This window comes from Eurosta solidaginis, chromosome 4, assembly GCF_040869045.1.
Source record: "Eurosta solidaginis isolate ZX-2024a chromosome 4, ASM4086904v1, whole genome shotgun sequence".
NCBI lineage: Eukaryota > Metazoa > Arthropoda > Insecta > Diptera > Tephritidae > Eurosta > Eurosta solidaginis.
In genome coordinates this window covers 59460477-59481408 of record NC_090322.1, presented here as the reverse complement: position 1 = coordinate 59481408, position 20932 = coordinate 59460477, and the positions used below count along the sequence as shown (strand labels likewise).

Genomic DNA, 20932 nt, shown 5'->3' with positions numbered 1-20932 from the left:
GTTTGCATCATTTTGGCCGTCACATCTGTCTTAAGGCAAACAACTTTTCTTTACAACATTCTTACAAACTATATAAACTATTCAACATGAATACGAGTGTATGAGTGAATAGCCATGTTGCTTCTTTTGCTTTAAGGAGCCCAACTCCGCTTTAACTACTTATTTGTTTATGTTGCGAGATTACGAAATTAAGTAAACTTTCTTTAAATAAGTATGTTCATGTCCAATTAATAGATTGTGCACTCAATTTTAAATTGACGGCTGATAAAAAATAGCGAGTTTTTAAAAAAACGTTTGCTAATAACTTTTAAATAGAATTGAATGATAATTATCCGCCACCGGATTATGGTCAAAATGTGTTTTCAGGTACTGCTTTGACAATTTTTGTGGTATTTAAGAGTTTTTGTCAAGTAAAAAATTACCAAGTCAAGTAACCACGGTTGTAAGGAACAGGGTGAACTTTTAAAACTTCTAAAAAATTTCTTCAAGTAGGATCGGCTATACATTAAGGGACCAATTCGTTTTATTCGTTAACCAAAGGAGTTTGACCTTTGAAATTTTGCACATAGGTTCTCAGGGAGTTCCCCAACGAGAATCAGTGAGTAATTTTTAATTGCTATTAACAATTTACTAGTAATTAGTTGTTAAAGTTACCATGGTATAACTATCACTTTTTATCTACATACGAACACTTTCACAAGAATTTTATACATAAGTACACTTTATAATGTTTATAAAACCACAAGAAACTATTTTCATTTGTTTAAATTTACGTATTATTGTAAAATTTAATAATTTATTTGTTTACTTTCCGCGAACACAAGCATACAGCCATTTTACCTAATTCACTGCTCTCATGGTGCTTTAAATTGTTCCAACGAATGAAACATTTTTAAATAGTACCAACGAGGAAAATGGACCTTTTTCATTCAACTCCATTCATTTATTTTACGAAAAAATAGAAAATTTTCGCCTGCGTCGCTTTATTTTTATACTCAGTTGAGCAGAGCTCACAGAGTATATTAAGTTTGATTGGATAACGGTTGGTTGTACATATATAAAGGAATCGAGATAGATATAGACTTCCATATATCAAAATAATCAGGATCGAAAAAAAATTTGATTGAGCATTGTCCGTCCGTCCGTCCGTTAACACGATAACTTGAGTAAATTTTGAGGTATCTTGATGAAATTTGGTATGTAGGTTCCTGAGCACTCATCTCAGATCGCTATTTAAAATGAACGATATCGGACTATAACCACGCCCACTTTTTCGATATCGAAAATTTCGAAAAACCGAAAAAGTGCGATCATTCATTACAAAAGACAGCTAAAGCGACGAAACTTTGTAGATGAGTTGAACTTATGACGCAGAATAGAAAATTAGTAAAATTTTGGACAATGGGCGTGGCACCGCCCACTTTTAAAAGAAGGTAATTTAAAACTTTTGCAAGCTGTAATTTGGCAGTCGTTGAAGATATCATGATGAAATTTGGCAGGAACGTTACTTCTATTACTATATTTACGCTTAATAAAAATTAGCAAAATCGGAGAAGTACCACGCCCACTTTTAAAAAAAAAATTTTTTTAAAGTAAAATTTTAACAAAAAATTTTATATCTTTACAGTATATAAGTAAATTATGTCAACATTCAACTCCAGTAATGATATGGTGCAACAAAATACAAAAATAAAAGAAAATTTCAAAATGGGCGTGGCTCCGCCCTTTTTCAATTAATTTGTCTAGGATACTTTTAACGCCATAAGTCGAACAAAAATTAACCAATCCTTTTGAAATTTGGTAGGGGCATAGATTTTATGACGTTAACTGTTTTCTGTGAAAATGGGCGAAATTGGTTGATGCCACGCCCAGTTTTTATACACAGTCGTCCATCTGTCCTTCCGCATGGCCGTTAACACGATAACTTGAGCAAAAATCGACATATCTTTAATGAACTTAGTTCACGTGCTTACTTGAACTCACTTTATCTTGGTATGAAAAATGAATGAAATCCGACTATGACCACGCCCACTTTTTCGATATCGAAAATTACGAAAAATGAAAAATGCCATAATTCTATACCAAATACGAAAAAGGGATGAAACCTGGTAAGGTAATTGGATTGTTTTATTGACGCGAAATATAACTTTAAAAAAACTTTATAAAATGGTTGTGACACCTACCATATTAAGTAGAAGAAAATGAAAAGTTCTGCAGGGCGAATTAAAAAACCCTTAAAATCTTGGTAGGTATTACATATATAAATAAATTAGCGGTATCCAACAGATGATGTTCTGGGTCACCCTGGTCCACATTTTGGTCGATATCTGGAAAACGCCTTCACACCACTCCATTTTAAAACTCTCATTAATACCTTTAATTTGATACCCATATCGTACAAACTCATTCTAGAGTCACCCCTGGTCCACCTTTATGGCGATATCTCGAAACGGCGTCCACCTATGGAACTAAGGATTACTCCCTTTTAAAATACTCATTAACACCTTTCTTTTGATACCCATATTGTACAAACAAATTCTAGGGTCACCCCTGCTCCACCTTTATGGCGATATCTCGAAACGGCGTCCACCTATGGAACTAAGGATTACTCCCTTCTAAAATACTCATTAACACCTTTCTTTTGATACCCATATTGTACAAACAAATTCTAGGGTCACCCCTGGTCCACCTTTATGGCGATATCTCGAAAATGCGACCACCTATACAACAACAACCACTCCCTTTCAAAACCCTCATTAATACCTTTAATTTGATACCCATATCGTACAAACATATTCTAGAGTCACCCCTGGTCCACCTTTATGGCGATATTTCGAAACGGCGTCCACCTATAGAACTAAGGCCCACTCCCTTTTAAAATACTCATTAACACCTTTCGTTTGATGCCCATATTGTACAAACAAATTCTAGGGTCACCCTTGGTCCACCTTTATGGCGATATCTCGAAACGGCGTCCACCTATGGAACTGACGATTACTCCCTTTTAAAATACTCATTAACACCTTCCTTTTGATACCCATATTGTACAAACAAATTCTAGGGTCACCCCTGGTCCACCTTTATGGCGATATCTCGAAAAGGCGACCACCTATACAGCAACCACCACTCCCTTTTAAAACCCGCATTAATACCTTTAATTTGATACCCATATCGTACAAACACATTCTAGAGTCACCCCTGGTCCACCTTTATGGCGATATTTCGAAACGGCATCCACCTATAGAACTAAGGCCCACTCCCTTTTAAAATACTCATTAAAACCATTCGTTTGATGGCCATATTGTACAAACAAATTCTAGGGTCACCTCTGGTCCACCTTTGTGGCGATATCTCGAAACGGCGTCCACCTATGGAACTAAGGATTACTCTCTTTTAAAATACTCATTAACACCTTTCATTTGATACCCATATCGTACAAACGCATTCTAGAGTCAACCCTGATCCACCTTTATGGCTATATCCCTAAATGGCGTTCACCTATAGAACTATGGCCCACTCCCTTATAAAATACTCTTTAATGCCTTTCATTTGATACACATTCCAGGGTTTCCCTCGGTTCATTTTCCTACATGGTTATTTTCCCTTAAGTTGTCACCATAGCTCTCAACTGAGTATGTAATGTTCGGTTACACCCGAACTTAACCTTCCTTACTTGTTTTAAATAATTTACGTATATTTTATAAAAAATAGAAAATGTATTTTATTTATTAATTTTTTCTTTTTAAATAAATTATATTTATTTCATAAAAAATAGAAAATTTGTAACTAAAGACGCGATTTTTTAAAATAAATTACGTTTGCTTTACTCTTAAAAAAAATAGAAAATCTTGAATAAAAAAAGGCGCAAATAAAATATATTGAGTCGTTTTTTATTTATACATATTTTGAAGTCTGGTAGTGTCGTTGCACGATACGAAACAAGATGGCATCACTGCAACTTAACGAAAGACCAGGCAAAACTGTATGCCATATAAGCGGAAATTTTCAGTACAATATAGTCAGTGCAGCGGGCAAGGCACCAATTTTGAAACACACAGCCACACAGCCACAGCCATACAAACACAACGTCAAGCAACAACACAATAAGAAGTGAATTGTCAAATCAGTAATTGTATTTTAATACTTGTACTCAATTTACATCGTTCGTTCGCCGCCGACATAAAAGTTTTCAAAATTGCCTTGCAGCCCGCTGCTATTTTGTGATTTCGTCTTGTCGTCTTTTTCGTCATCTTCTTGTTCACATACTTGTGATTGCGCGCTTGCAAAGTTAATTTTGTCATTTACAAATAATTAAATAACGATCGGATGTGACTTGAAATATCTGGCATACATATATATCGCTATTTGCGTGGTTAACAAATATATGGTGAAATAACAAATATATAGAATTTGCCAAAAACCCACTACCATTTGTGAGTGTGTGTGTCCAAGTATACATACATAGTGTGCCGCTATTTGGAAGTCTGAACTTTGTCGCAAATTTTATTGGAGAAGATATTACGGACAGTTACATATGTACATAAAATATTGGCAAGTATTGCATTTTTTTTTTTTGGTTGTCGAAAAATTTACAAGTGCCCAAGCATACCCTGCCAAAATCGTTGGATCATGTGGTCCACTGGAGTACTTACCATTATACTCCACTGTAATGCAGCAATGGACCAACTCATGTTTCTACACGAACATATTGTAAGCCAATCGCTGCTCGTTTTTAATGATTGTAATGACTACACGATGTTTATTGGACTGTGGGTACTCCATGGATTACTCTGATGTAATGCGGAGCTGGAGTATATGGTCCAGTCCTAGGACATCGAAATGTTATTTGGACCATATTTTTTGTATGAATTGTGGTTAATTTTGGAGCACTCGGTTGGTCCATAGCGAGTACTCCATACATGCATGCATGGAGTACTCGCGATTTTTGCAGGGTATATGTAAGGCAGAGTAAGCGAAAAAACAATCAGCAAGTTTAAGTCAGAGTAAGCGGACAAACAATAAGTGCACGCAAGTTTATGCAGAGTATGCAAAGCGCAGCCATTATATACAAATTATTTTAATATTTCATCGAATACTTTGCATCATATTTTAAACTATTTCTGTGGTCTTTTATTCTGAAAATCGTATACGTTTTGCCATACAACGATGAACACCAGATATAGAAATAGAAATACTAGTGCAAGTGAGCATGAGGAAAGCCATTCCGACTCTGATGCAGATGCCACCACCGTAAATGTTGGAGCGCATAGCTCTGCAACACAACCGCAAGCAACCATTGGTAGTGACGCAATAGCATCTTTGGTAGCCAGTATCGCAGCCCTAAATGCCAGTGTACAAGGATTACGGAGCGAAATAAATAATAGCCAATCTGAGGTCCAACAGTTACGGGCGCGAATGGAATTAAATATCGCTAACGCAGTAACGTCTGAGGTGCAGCAGCCAGCTGCACAGTCGCCACATTCAGTACCAGATTTGCCTCTGCCAATAGCACCGCCGCCAACGTCGTTGCCAAGACGCGCATTTCAATTTGTAGAGGGTTCAGCAGTCAGGCTTTATCCGTTGCCAACATTTGACGGTAATCCCGAGGATTGGCCGTTATTTCTGGCAAATTTTAATGATACTACGGCAGAGTTTGGGTACAATAACAGGCAAAACCTTATGCGGTTACAAAAGGCTCTGCAAGATAATGCCAAACGCTCAGTTACATCGATGCTCATTTACCCTGACGACGTGCCCAAAGTAATTAAGGAGTTTGAATTTAATTTCGGCCGCCAGGATTTGTAAATACGTGCACAGCTACAAAAAGTGCAACAGTTTCCGGCCATTCACGACAACCGCCTAGATCATTTATTGGAATTTTCGAATCGAGTGAGTAACATATCAGCGTTTTTTAAATCAGCAAAGTGTGAACACCATTTGATGAACCCAACTCTTTTGGATCAACTTATATCGAAGCTGCCATCGTCGAAGCAGTTCGAATGGAGCAAACACGCCGCCAACATTTCTCCATTTCCAACTGTGGAAACATTTGCCAATTGGTTGAGCGATCTAGCCAAGGTCGTGTCAATCATGCCTGGTGTAGCCGATAATTCGCTTCGCAATAGTCAGCCGCTTTCGTCATCGTGGCGCCAAAATGTAAACGCCAATCGTCAACCTACCTCGGGCGGAGGAGCAACGCGTCGTGTCTTGCACAGTAGTGAGGGGCAGCATAAGTGTCCATGCTGCAGCCAAGCCCATGTTATCACGAGTTGCCGTAAATTTAATTCACTAGACTGTGCAGGTAAGTGGTCTTTTGTAAAACAACAACGTATGTGTTTTGGTTGTCTTCAAAAGGGTCATGGTTTGTCTGATTGTCGCCGTCGCAAAGTGTGTGCCATAAATGATTGTGCCCGTATGCACCATCAGCTATTACATCAAGATGAACAAACGCCACCAAGGCCCTGATCGAGAGCACATTCTGAACTGTCGAAGGATTTACGAGTCTAGTCTTTTTAAAATATTGCCAGTCATTCTGTCAGGCCCGCATGGTAGTATGGAGGTTTGCGGCATGTGCGACGAAGGGTCCTCTGTGACACTCATTGAAGATGAGGTCGCCACGAAATTGGGGTTAATAGGTCGAGCCAATTCCTTAACCTTGCAATGGTATGGTGACAGCCAAACAACCGAGCCTTCAAGAACTGTATCTTGCGATATCAGAGGGGTAAGCAGTCGACAGAGCTATCAGCTCAAAAATTTAGAGTCCGACGAAAATCAGCGTGCCAGAAAGGTTTTAGCAGAAACAACGAGAGATCTCGGTCAGAGGTATGAAGTTGGCTTGCTTTGGCGTGAAGAGAGGGTCAATCTTCCGTCAAGCTATGCAATGGCCAAGCAACGTTTGCTCAATATTGAGTCACGCATGTTAAGAGATCCAGATTATGCCAGTCGGTACAAAATGGAAATGGAAAAATATTTCGAAAAGGTCTACGCAAAACTACTAACACCAGAGGAAGCCGCCAGGGAAGGACCAACGACTTGGTATCTCCCGCATTTTGGTGTAATTAACCCGCATAAGCCAAAAAAAACTGCGCATTGTTTTCGACGCAGCCGCAACTACGAACGCCGTCTCTTTGAATTCAACCTTACTAAAAGGTCTGGAGCAAGCTCAACCACTACAGGCTATAATCCACAAATTTCGTCAAGGAATAGTGGCCGTCGCTGGTGACATCCAGGAGATGTTTTCTCAAGTGCGAATCAGAGACGCCGATCAGGATGCACAGCGATTTCTATGGCGAGATGGAAATCAGAACGAGCCGATCCGTACATATAGAATGCAAACAATGATTTTCGGAGCAATTTGCTCACCATGTTGTGTTGAGCATATTAAAAATACTAACGCCGTCAAGTTCCAGTCAACGATGCCCAGAGGTATGCGAGCAGTCATTGAAAGCACGTATGTCGACGATCTGGTTATAAGTTACAACAGCATCGAAGAAGCCGTCCATGTTACTAAACAAGCCATTGAAATTAACGCCGCCGCTGGCTTTAAACTACGCAATTTCGTCTCCAACAACAAATATGTCGAGCAAAATTTAAACAATGGTATTGCTGCCAGCAACGAGGTAATAAAGATGAAGCGTCACGCAACAATGGAGAAAGTATTAGGTATGTTTTGGAACACCGATAACGACAGCCTAGAATTTAATTTCAGATTCCATAAAATTGCCCACGATGTTCTCGATGGTACACGATCGCCCACTAAGCGCGAGTTATTGGCCGTTGCCATGTCAATGTTCGATCCGTTTGGTCTTTTGGCGAACATAACAATAAGCCTTAAGTTAGTTGTGCAGTCGTTGTGGAAGTTGCATGTACAATGGAACGAACCAATACCAAATCAGTTAGCAGAACAGTGGTCCAAATGGTGGAAAAACATACAGTCCGTGAAGCGTCTTTCAGTACCACGATGTTACTCCATTATGTTGCCAGCAGCAGAAAACATACAGTTGCATATTTTCGTTGACGCCAGTTCCTTCGCGTATGCCGCTGTTGCATATCTACGCGTATACAAAGGCCATAAAGTTGATGTTACGTTGGTGTGTGCAAAGTCAAGGTGTGCACCACTGAAGGGCATGACAATCCCGCGATGGGAGTTGCAAGCCGCAGTTTTGGGTTGCCGTCTCAAGGAGTCGCTCGAACGCTGCCATGATTTTCAAGCGCATAGTACAACATTTTGGAGCGATTCCAAAACCGCCATACTCTGGATTCGCTCTACAGATCGAAACTAAAAACAGTTCGTCGCATTTCGTGTTACTGAAATTTTGAGAGTTACAACTGCAAATCAGTGGCGCTGGATTCCCACCGCTTTCAACGTAGCAGACGAAGCAACACGATCACGTACATCGTTCGAGTGTGAACCAAAATCAAGATGGTTCATGGGTCCTGAATTTCTATATCAAGATGAGTCACATTGGCCTAAACAAATCGCAGAGTTGTCGTCTGATCATTGTGCCTTGGAAGAGTCGGCAAAACGAGTCATGATGCTGTCAAATTTAGAGAAGTATCCTATATTTTTTACTAATTTTTCGTCTTTTTTAAAGATTGTCAGAACGGTCGCCTGGGTTTTTCGATTTCGCTATAATGCCAGAGCTGATACTCATCGAAGAGGGGAGCTTACTGCTTTAGAGCTTTCCGACGCTGAAAATGTAATCCTTCGAAGAGTTCAGTCCGAGTCTTTCGCTGAAGAGATCAACGCTATTGCAAAAAATAAATGTCTGTCCAAATCCAGTGCGATATATCAACTCACGCCATTTTTAGATGTCGATGGTCTGCTCAAAGTCAATGGCAGAATCGACGCCGCATATTGCCTACCAGTCACAGCTAGACGCCCAGTTATTCTACCACATAATCATCATGTTACACGACTTATAATGAAACAATATCACTGCCGTGTACACCATCAAAACGATTCGCTTACCATAAATGAAATGAGACAAAGGTTTTGGGTAACTCGTGCGCGCGCATTACTCAAGTCTATCAAGAAGGAGTGTCCGAAGTGCATCTTTAACAACGCGAACCCACTAATGGGTCAGTTGCCGAGTGATCGACTTACGCCATATGTCCGCCCGTTTTCCTATTCTGGGGTTGATTACTGCGGTCCCTTTTTTGTAACAATAGGGCGAAGAAAAGAAAAACGATGGGTGGCACTATTCACCTGCTTAACTGCGAGGGCAGTGCATTTAGAGGTAGCAGACGAGCTATCAACTGACTTATTTATTTGGTGCCTGCGAAATTTTGTAAACAGACGAGGGGTGCCAATTAAAATTCGGAGTGATAATGGCACAAATTTTGTTGGAGCGCAAAGGGAGTTGAAGCAAGAAGATCGCTTATTTGATTTCAATCGTATTGAGGGTGAGATGGCACAACGTAATATACAATGGGTTTTTAATTGTCCTCCCAATCCGTCTGCAGGCGGTTGCTGGGAGCGCCTCGTCCAGTGCATCAAGCGTTTATTATAGCGTGTGTTACTACAAGAAGCACCGCGACTTGAAACCTTTCGGAGCGTTCTAATAGCGGCGGAGAATATCGTTAATAGTCGTCTATTGACTGAGTTGCCAATTACGCCACATGAAGATGAGCCGTTAACCCCAAACCACTTCTTGTTAGGATGCCTCAATTCCACTCAAACGCCCAGCCAAGCCGAAGAGAAAACGTGTCTACGAAAGCAGTGGCGCATAGCGCAAAACTTAAAGGATCGTCTTTGGAAGAGGTGGACCGTCGAGTATTTGCCACAGTTACTCCGCCGTTCTAAATGGAGAGCGCAAGTACCACCACTTAAACCGGGGCAATTAGTAATTGTTTGCGATTCTGCGCGACCAAGAAGCCAATGGGAACGAGGTAGGATAACTGAGGTGTTCGTAGCTAAAGATGGGCAAGTTAGAACTGCCGCAGTTCGTACCAGCTCCGGAGTAATTCGTCGCCCAGCAAGCAAGCTAGCCGCTTTAGAGGTAGTGAATCCCCCAGAGGATTCACCGGGAGTGGGATGTCGTTGCACGATACGAAACAAGATGGCATCACTGCAACTTAACGAAAGACCAGGCAAAACTGTATGCCATTTAAGCGGAAATTTTCAGTACAATATAGTCAGCGCAGCGGGCAAGGCATCAATTTTGAAACACACAGCCACACAGCCACACAGCCACAGCCATACAAACACAACGTTAACCACAACGTCAAGCAACAACACAATAAGAAGTGAATTGTCAAATCAGTATTCGTATTTTAATACTTGTACTCAATTTACAAATAAATGTTTTAATGTTAAATTTAAATCGTTCGTTCGCCGCCGACAGGTAGCACAATTTTTGCTCAATTCACTGCGTTTTCTTGCATTTTTTTGGTAACTTTAGTATTAAATTGTGATCAAACTATAAGCCTCCTGTGGGTGGGGGTGGTGTTTTTAGAAAGGTTGAGTCATCCCCACCACCTCCCTCCCCCCTCCCCCTGGTCCCTTAATGTATAGTCTACCCCAAAAGTATATAAATAAGCAACGAGAGAATTCTTAGCAAATTTGATTCAGTCATCCAGAAATTGCGCAAGGATTTTTTAAGAAGGCTTCAATCGATTTTGGCATATGACGAAAGAGGAATTCAACTCGGCCGCTAGAATATTGCGTTGCTGAATGTAAGCAGGCAACTCCAGCGGATTTGTGTTATCGCGCAGTCTTCTTCTTATGCTCCTCTGTTGGTATTGCTATGGCAACAATTCGTTATTCATTTCAGTCAATACCATATGAAATGCAATACTGTGCTTTGTTTATATATTATTTCTCAATTTTAAACAAATTAAATAACTAAAATAACTAAACTTTTCGATTTGTTAAAAAAAATAGAAATGCGCAACAAAATTCCAATTGGCAAATCCGCTGACTTCGAAATTCCTATTCCCCAGTTATTGTTCTCCTTAGGAGAAAAGAATTGGAGGAGTTTTTCCGTGGGAATAAAGAAATCGGCGAGAACAAAATTCCAATATTTAGAATTGGGCTGATTGTTTAGGCAGGCTTTCGGACTGGGAATTCAAGAGGGAAAGAAAGAGAAGGGAGCGTTAGGGAGAAGAAAAAGGAGATTAAATTGGATAAAGCGCAAGACGATGGAATGGTATTTATATATTTAGAATATTTGGACCGCACTAGGTAGTATCAAAAGATTGTGTTCAGAATATTCTAAATGTTGTTGTTGTATTAACAGTGCTTCGCCCACTTCAATGGGCACAACCACTCACAAATTGTCATTAAAATTCTCTAACGGGAGTCCAAGGAAACTGGCTATTTCAACAATGGCGTACCATAGGGAGATGTGTGTTAGAGGCGTAGGTTCCACATTACAATTGAAAAGATGGTTGGTGTTGTTGTTGGTTGGTGTCATGTAGGGACACATCATATGCAGGACATACATTACGTATGTATGTGGGGGTTGATTCTGGATAACCAAGAGTTTAACCTGTTATAGTATCCAGAAGTAGGTCCAGGGTCACTCGTGTTTCCCTTGGTAGTGTGCTTTCTTCTTCTGCAAGGGTGGGATATTGCATATTAATAACGGGGTTCACCGGGCGCGTCCTGACAAAGGCGTTTACCGATTCTGTGTGGATTTGGCTAAGGTCCTGTTTATGCTTGCCTGGATCAGACGGCTGTGTTGGCAGGTGCCGGATCTCGTCATAGTGCTTTAGGAGATGCTCCCCGTGGATTTTGTCGGTGATAATGCCAAGTTGCGCGAAGTGAAGAAACCGGAAAGATCGGGGAGATAGCTGTTTATTTTAGAAACTAATTCATCAACTGAAGGGCAAGGTCCTGTAGGAAATGATTGTAACTCCTTCTGGTGGGGAAGGGAGTTTTGATATGTAAAAATTAAACAGAAGCGGGGATAGGACACCACCATGTGGAACCCCCTGACGCACCACTCAGTTAAATAGCGGTCCATTTTTTTATGCAAGCTGGAAGGTGTGAGCCTTCTATGTTTTGGAGTAGCGTGCCGTGGTTGACTGCGTCAAAAGCTTTTGATAGGTCAAGTGCCACGAGCACCGTCCTGTGATGGGGTTTATGCTGATTTAATCCGTAATTAATCTGAGTGTTAATGGCATTGAGCGCGGTGGTGGTGCTGTGCATTTTACGGAAGCCATGTCGGTGCGTGGCTACGCGAAGATTTGCCGTGAAATGAGGGAACAGAACGGTTTCCGATGTCTTAGCTACTGGCGAAAGGAGTGATATCGGTCGATAAGACTCGCCTTCGTTAGCTGGTTTGGGGTTCACCGTAACCCCATTTAATATTCTAAATGAATGGTTTATCCGGAACGATTTCATGAATACTTAAACAAAAAAGAGCTTTCCGAAGTTTCTGAATTCATTTACCTATGAAATGCAATCCCTGTGTAGCAAGACCGGACCTAAGCTAAACTCGTCTGTCAAATTAAAAGTCCTTTTTTTTTTTTTGTATGATTTTATCTACTACGGAGTATCACTCTGCCAGTTTGAAATCCCTTTATTTCTAAATATTTAAAAAATATATCAGCATTTGTTTCAAGTACGCCATATCTCAGAATTTTTTTCATAAACACGTTTTCACATGTCAAATGTATTGAATTTCTGCTCAGATAGGTCGTTTTAAAACAAATTCTGAGATAGAGCCATGGTGGAACGATACAAGGTGGCAGCATGGTGACATACCTACAAACATAAATAATAATTGTATGTACTTTGTTTTTGTAAATTCGATGGACAAATGTCAAAATCGTACTGTGGCGGAAGTTGATGTATCAAATCAAATAAAAAAAGTTTATAATCAGCTGTCCCATGCTGCCACCTTGTATCGTTGCACCATGGATAGAGCGAATAAAATTCTGAAGCAGACGAATTTAGTAAAAAATTAATAATAAATTCCCCAAAACCTTTTGGGATTTACAAAATTAGTTACACTACTAATATACTACTCAGGTATTTCTACTACAATTTTCGTTAAAAGGGTTTGCATATTTCCTGCTTTCATTGCTTTGCAAAACAACAAATATGGGATTGTTAAAGTTTTGCTGGCATTAAAGAACAAAACCCCTACTAATTGAATCATAGGTTAGAGCTATGTAATATATTATATATATATATTAGGCCGGGTCGATTTGTGGGGAGGCAAAAAAATCGCCCATTGCTCTGTGAAAATAATATTCTAGGGATCAAAATAAGAAACTTTGCCGAAGGAACCATACCTCTAAAACGAATTCTGATGTCCCCCCTTTGGGTCGTAGGCACAAATTTTGAAAAATCCCACTTTGAAATGCCTATGTTTTTTCTTTTTGGAGTTTATTTTTCTCTTTAGAAATTTATTTAGTTAGAACATATGTAAATGAAAAAATTAATTTAACTTAGTAATAGAAAAGGAATGTAAAAAATTATTAGAAATTAGCGTTTTTACAACCCCCTTTTAAAACCAAGGCATCACTGTGATGCATTTGCATGTCGTAAACATAGTTGTGTGGGTTTTTTATTCAACCGTTTTAAAAAATGAAGGTATCACTGTGGCACAATTGCAGATCGTAAAATTGCTTGTGTTGTTTTTTTTAAGCCACCACAAGACACAGCAGGTAGAATTGAAATTGCCTCTACCCAAAAGTTCGATCCAAAGGGGGGGACATCAGAATTCGTTTCAGAGATATGGTTCCTTCGGCAAAGTTTCTTATTTTGATCCCTAGAAGCGATTTTTAAATCGACCCGCCCTAATATATATATATATATATAAGTCGGATGTTTCTTTTTATTAAGCCCTTATGTTTTATTCCACCAGATACAAAACAATTCGTGAAGGTATCAGAAAATACCGGTGTGATATTTGTGGTAACCTTTTTAAACGAAGACGAACTTTAGAAGTACATAAACGATCGCATAGTAATGCAAAGCCTCATAAATGTGATTTTTGTGGAAATCAGTAAGTTGTCATAAAAAAAAAACTTTTCTTTTAATCATTATCTAAATTTACTCAAACTTTTCATTCTGTCTCCCTTAAATAGCTTTAGTAACATGTCTAATCTGCACAGTCATATGTGCTCCAATACCGGTGAGAAACCATACAAATGCAAATACTGCGAGCGCGCCTATCGTTCAAAGTTTGGAGTGTTGCAGCATTTACGTACTCATTTGGGTGATAATGTGTATAGATGTGAATTGTGTCCTTTAGCCTTCCCTTCGTCCTCGAAGCGACGTATACACTTAGCTACGCACAAAAATGAAGACCCAGAGACGCGTGAGCAAAATATTAAAGCCTTAAGAGAAGAAGAGGCTAACTTGAAGCTGAAATTGTCGGAAAGGGAAAATAAACCATCGTCGACAGAAGAATCGCGGATGAAATCGGATATGTTTTAACATACACGGCCCTGAGCCTAAATTTTAAACCATTCATCGTCATAATTGCTTCTGCACGGCAGCTTGCTTTCTCTTGGTTTTCTCCGGCTGTCAAACTTCATATTGTGGCGAATATTATCATCACTATGATGTTAGTAAATAATCACAACAAAGAAAGCAAGCAGCCACACTTATGTACATGTACACATTAAGGCCACACTTATGTACAAGCCAACGAAGAATATTCCACGCACATAATCAGCAGCTCGAAGCGAAGAGATTATTTCACATACACATATGTAGTCAGCAGACAAGATCAGAAGCTGTTACTCACATATACACACTCATATAGCTAGAAGAAAAACATAAACTACAGATATACATACATGTATATAGCTAACTGTTCCAGAAGGCATGTTCGTGAAAAGTCTAGACCTTAGGAGAAATAGGTGAAGGAAGCTAACTGATAGTATAAAAGCAGCGCGGTGCAAGCGATAATGAATCAGTTTTGATTTAAACACGCTATTACTGAAGTATAATTGTGAAGTACTACTCCCAAAGTAGTCTGAATATTGGAGTTATTTATTCGACAGGTCGATTCGAACGTTAACATAAGGTGCATAATTATCAGGACATTTCCTAAAACTTGTTACAATATTATAATTTGAATGTTTCGTAAATTCGTTTTATGTTTTTGTTTTTTGGGTGAGTTTGATGAAAAGTAGTTCAGTTCAAGATGCAAATAGTCTAGCATCATAGCATTGCAAACTTATGTAAATAAACTAGCAAACCCGGTGAACTCCGTTTCCCCACCAGATGGCTTCGTTTTTTTGTAACATTTCGTTTGGGGATTAAAAGATGAAGAAAAATTATTTTTTTGTTGTATACTTGAAATGGAAAAATTTTATTTCATTTCACAACTGTAATGAATTCATTTCGATTACAAAAATGAAGTGTAATTTAGTTGAACTTCTCTAAGTAAAAAATGAAAATGAATCCACTGAATCGAAGCGTTATACGTGTCCGCAAATTATCCGTTTCATTGAAGTGCTCTTTGGTAAACCACATTTTTTTGTTTTTTGGTCTGAAGTTAACTCAAACAAAGCGGATGGTTTCCCAACTCGGGAACGCGCAACATGTGAAAAACAATGATTTTCTAAATTTATTCCGCAAACACTAAGCGATTTGCCTTGCGACTTGTTAATTGTCATTGCGAACGCAAGGCGAACCAGAAAATGCAATCGTTTGAAGTCAAACGGAAGATCAGTCGGAATCATTGGTAATCGAGGAATACATACATTAATTTTCGTTAATAATGGTTGCCTCAATCAAATTCGGCACAAGTCTTTTCACCGCAAGTCGAGTACCGTTGCAAACTCGCGGTGGATTCAAATTACGCAATATCATAATAACTGAACCAACTTTGAGTTGCAAGTTATGTGGTGGAAATCCTGGTAACTCCAGAGAGTTCAAAAACTCCGTTGGATAATTTACTACATCGGGATTTGTTATGGAATCAACGGATTTGTATGTCACCAAATCGCCATCGATTTTTGATTGAATGGTGAAATTCAGTGCGTGTACATCATTATTCTTTGCGGCGAGAATTTCTCGTCGACTTAACCAGGCATAGTTCTCACTAATATTTGGGAAAACATTATCAATAAGAGCTAATTGAGTCTACAAATCGGCAAAAGTCATTGGGAAGAGTAATTAATCCAGCTTTCGCATCAACTGAGACTTTTCTATTTCCAACAGCTAGCGATTTTTTGGAAAATTGCGCAGCACTTTGATCATTTTGAAGTTGAACTCTCATATTAGTGGTTAGCGATAATGTTTTTACGTTATTCCACAAAGGCGATGCTTCAAGAAAGCATTCAATTCATCTGCAGGCGTTCCACTGGGCAGCGTCTGCCTGAAATCGCCTGCCAACAATATCATCAAGCCGCCAAAGATCCTTCAGTGTGAAGTTAAGTGCTTCAAGTGATTTCTTATGTGCCATTGTGCACTCATCATCCTAAACAATGAGCTTGTATTGCATCAACAATTTTCCCATTGCACTGGATCGGGAAATATTGCATGTTGGAGTATCAATTCTGTTTAAATTGATTGGCAACTTAAGCGCAGAATGTGCCATTCCAGATGATGCTAACGCCAAAGCTATGTCACATCTTGATCGAATAGTGGCCAAAATCAATGAAATGACAAATGTTTTCCGTTCCTCCAGGTGCGTCCAGGAAGAATATACCACCAGTATTATTGTCCACCGCTTGCATTAAGGTTTCGTATACTTGTTTTTGCTGTTCATTCAGCAACGGCACATTATTTCGAACGAATTCCTGCAATGTATTAACATTGTATTGCAGCTCTCGATTTAATTATAGGTTGAATGCATCATGCATCGATCGATTGGGCGCAATCATTCCTACTTCAATCAGTAGCTTGTTTGCAATAGTCAAGCATTGACCCTCAATCAGAATCAATCCTTCATTGTAGATTTCATCGGTTATTTGCTCGGGATTATTCGTCCGAATGCGCAAGCGATGCAAAATATCTTCACATATATCGTCTTTGTATTTGTTCCATAACTGAATTGGTTCTGAAGGGAAACATGTGGTGATTAAAATAGCGAACAGCGTTCGTATTTGGTACGCATTTGATGAAACAACTGAATTGGCAAGTCTTAAAGCCCAATGAGAATCGTTCTCCAGCAAACCCAATAGTTGGCATGCTTCTCGATATGTTTGGCATTGGTGGCCATTCACAGTTTTCAAATGCGCAAATGATTTTGGTCAACGTACATTTACCAACAGCAGTCGCAAATAAAAACATTCTTCATTTCTAGGATGAACAGTATACATGAGATCTAGCGCATCAGTGGAAAACACCTGTGGCCAATCTGGAACTGGGGTTCCTTGTTTGCGACGTTGGAATTTCTTTGTTGATTGATTCTAAGTGTAATACTTGGGCATTTCAACGTACATCAGCGTGTCTGCGAATGGATCTGCTTCACACATTGCAAAGAAGTTAGTCAATGTTGTCGATGATGCTCTCACCTCGTTGTGGCGCATTAGCCTCAGTGAAGTAAACTCTTTGTCCATTTTCCAAATGCACTGCTAAATGTACAACTGTGGGATATCTTTCATGAATTTTAAATGACAACAATAATCGCCACAGTACTTCATTAGTACTGACGTATCTGCCCATTTGGAAGTTGCTGATTTCGTTATTCGCATTTTCCGACGCGATACCAAACACAGCCATGTCACTGCCTTTTGTGCCGTACTTGCACAAATATTTGACTGATTTGGCCGAATGACAACTCTCAACGTTCGCAAGTGTTTCGAAAATTCGTGATAGCAGCGGGCAATATGGTACAGTGAATTCATTTCCGATCTCAATCTCTTGATTTTGAACTTTAACTTTGATAGTTCGACCATTATCTTCTCTTGAACGTCGACGATAAACTGGATATCTATGGTTCCCTGTGACTTTTTCAGCAACTAACGGTCGTGGATATCGTTTTGTGCACTTTTCATCAGCCATGCAAGGCGATAAGGGATTTAATGCACCGCACGGTCCATGCACTATCTGTGTCGTCACAATGTCGTGTAGATGGGGATCAGGAATTTCAGCTGATATGATGTCATCCACTTCATTTGAATGTAATTTGTTCAGCAACCAAATTAAGATATGAGCATGCGGTAGTCCACGCTTCTGCCATTCCACCGAGTACATATAACAACGTGTGTCACCAAAAACTCGATACTTAGTAAGCACATCCATCATAACCCTGAGTTTTTGCTGAAATACTCTTGCGGTTATATCATTTCGATCTAGCGGTTTTTGGCCCGGGTCCAACTCACGTTCAATTTCCGTCCACTTTGGATTGCATGTGAAGGTAATAAATATATTCGGAATTCCATAATTTCACACGTACGTCATAGCGTCTTGAGCGTATTCGTGCATGTGGCGTGGACTTCCGATATAAGATGATGGGAGAATATCAGGCGTCCAATATTCTGAACATTACCATCTGAATGAATAGCATCACGCAAGTGTATATAGTCCTCAGATCGTAGCTTTGCCTGATTGAATCGGATGAACGCTAAAAGTTCGGTCTCGACTTTGACATACATGTCGACAGCGAATTGCTGGAATAGCCGACGGCACTTCAGAATGACATTCTCCTTATGTGTACGAATCATCATACGATACGCATAGTAATTCATTGCGCTTAGATTTTTGTTCGTTGATACGCCTGAAAATGCAAAATTAAATGGATTGTTAATGGAAACCAATAATAGCATTAATATTAATTAGTGTGTGAATATTGTACCTGTAATTGGATCGACCATCTTCAACGTGATGTCGTATCCGTCTTGCCCTTGCCAATAAATGATTGGATATTGTACGCATCGTACAAACGATGTGCCTCGTTTACACGGTGCATGACATTGCTTCTTCGCTGAACGACAATGTCTCGTGATGTAGTTGGATCGCCAACAATAATTGCAGCAACATCATCAACGATGGGTGCATTGAATCTTCGCACATATTCACCTGTTGGGGTACGATCCGCTCTTATGACAAATTTGTGCGTATCCGATGGCATTCGTTCCAATGCTGTTTTGAACATATTAACCACAGCATTATTAGCGTGAAAAAATGCGTGCAACTGTTCAATAATTCGTATCTTTAACTGTAGTGTTCCCCGCACATTCAGCTGATCCACCATCGACGAAATGAAATATATTTGCAGAAGTTGATGCGGTTCATCTGGTGTTGACACCATTGAACCATGCAAATGATATATTTGTCCTTGTATCTGTGATGGCAAACAATTAAGATAGAATAATAAATTAATTAATTTTTGAAGAATACGATGTGACTTCTGATCGTGTGATGGTGTAGTGTGTGGTATATGTGTAGTTGTTATGTGTTGCAATTGATTGGTGTGAGTGATTGGTAGTGTGTGTTGTATCTTTTACCTTGCAAGTCGGCATGAAGACGCCTTCTGGAATGATATTAGCTCCAAAGGAAATCATGCGAAAGCAGTTATTGAATTCAAGGATGCGTTGAAGAAAATGGTTGGAATGGGTTCAGTTCCATCGAACAATAGTTTCCGTGGCTGTGGTGGTGTAAGTATGGATCCAGTTTAACTTTTCCACTTGCGCAGCACAATGCAGCCGTTTCGCTTTTGAACTTTAACGCATTGCAATATCGGCATACAGTCGTCATTGGTCCAATATCTAAATTGTCATCATCACTGTAGTGCTCACGCGTTGCCTCAATCGGGCATTTTCTCTTATTATATTTTGTCTTTCTTCGCTTAAGTTCTGTGAATACATCTGTTGCTGGTTTGCATGTCTCGTGCGGCGGTCGATGTTCGCACGTCGTCCTTTCGGCATTTTGGGCTATGGACAGACTTTTAACATCAAATGCACGGTCCACATAATTTACACAGTTCAACTTAGCACCTTAGGGACAAATGCCTGCTGTTGAAGTTGAATTAAAATTTGCAAAACAGGCGTGATTGATGGTTTCCAATGGAACTGTTAGGAAATGAATAACTTTAACCTCAATTTCACAGTGAACACAATACCGGTTTTAAGTTAACGTGTGAAAGAACGTGCGCATAATAAATGTCACATGAAATTAACTGAACAGAGTACAATGAGTAGCTGTCAAACAATGTATCACGCACCGGTGCCATCTACTTAAAATGAAACGTACATATTTTCGTGAGGAATACTCACACACCACGTACTGACGACGTTGTAGTACATGCTATGTATCAGAGATGGCGCTGTATGTGAAAAATGATTTTCCCTGTTTTCCTGCTTTTCTCTTGAAATTTTTCCTGAGTTTTTTTTGCTATAAACCTCATGGAGCCCGAGACCTTTCCAACGAATGCAAAACCGTGGAAATCGGATCGTGGGTTCTGGAGTTATAGCGTCAGGAAGGAAAACCCGACTTATTTTTATATTATAGATTTTACACAACACTAACAGAATACATGACTATACATTTTCTACTTTATTGTAAACAGGAAACATAAAAAATCGTGGTTTATTAAAAAAAAAAAAAAATTTGCTAGGAAAAAATTCCAAATTAAAAAAGTTGTTCACGATCTGTAGCTTGTTATACTCCATCGAGTTAGTGGTTAGAATATACCTGCGATAGGTATGCCTGTCGTATGATGCGACTAAAGTACCAAATAGGTTCAAGGGGTTGCCAGCGCAATATATAGCTTCTCCAACCCAATTGTCAACCTCACCTATCCGTGGCGAATCCGGTTTCATTAACAGCTGAGGCTCTGACGACTCCGAACTCTTAAGGGATCTAGGGGTGGGATGGCGGTATGGCCTAGAAGGTCGCATGTGGTCATACCAAATCGTTCCTGAGATGATCGGGCTTGGTACCGGAACGTACCGAATCTGCATCCGGCAAAGGAACATCAACATCGATAACACTCCCCAGGGCCTTCGGGGAGTGTCGTTATCGCTACAACAACAACATATGTAGCTTATATTTGCCATAACAACGTTTCCAACA

At 39.6% G+C, this 20932-nt stretch overlaps 3 protein-coding genes across 7 annotated transcripts in view; 1 reads left to right on the top strand and 2 right to left on the bottom strand.

Moving 5' to 3' along the window:
- The window catches only part of LOC137249849 (zinc finger protein 665-like), a 396955-nt gene extending 381764 nt beyond the window's left edge, over window positions 1-15191 (top strand). For all 5 annotated transcript variants that reach the window (XM_067781826.1, XM_067781827.1, XM_067781829.1 and 2 more), the window contains 2 exons: window positions 13821-13961; window positions 14044-15191. In XM_067781826.1, coding sequence (XP_067637927.1) covers window positions 13821-13961; window positions 14044-14395 — 493 coding nt within the window. In that variant the 3' untranslated portion in view covers window positions 14396-15191. The remainder of the gene's footprint in view (window positions 1-13820; window positions 13962-14043) is intronic.
- The window catches only part of LOC137249852 (uncharacterized), a 352644-nt gene that overhangs the window by 198884 nt on the left and 132828 nt on the right, over window positions 1-20932 (bottom strand). The window lies entirely within an intron of this gene.
- Window positions 14926-20776, bottom strand: LOC137249854 (uncharacterized). The gene is made up of 4 exons (XM_067781838.1): window positions 19366-20776; window positions 18783-19202; window positions 18714-18747; window positions 14926-18635 (listed from the first exon to the last, which is right to left on the bottom strand). Exons 1-4 carry the CDS (start codon window positions 19420-19422, stop codon window positions 18316-18318), a joined length of 831 nt encoding a protein of 276 aa, XP_067637939.1. The 5' UTR covers window positions 19423-20776; the 3' UTR covers window positions 14926-18315.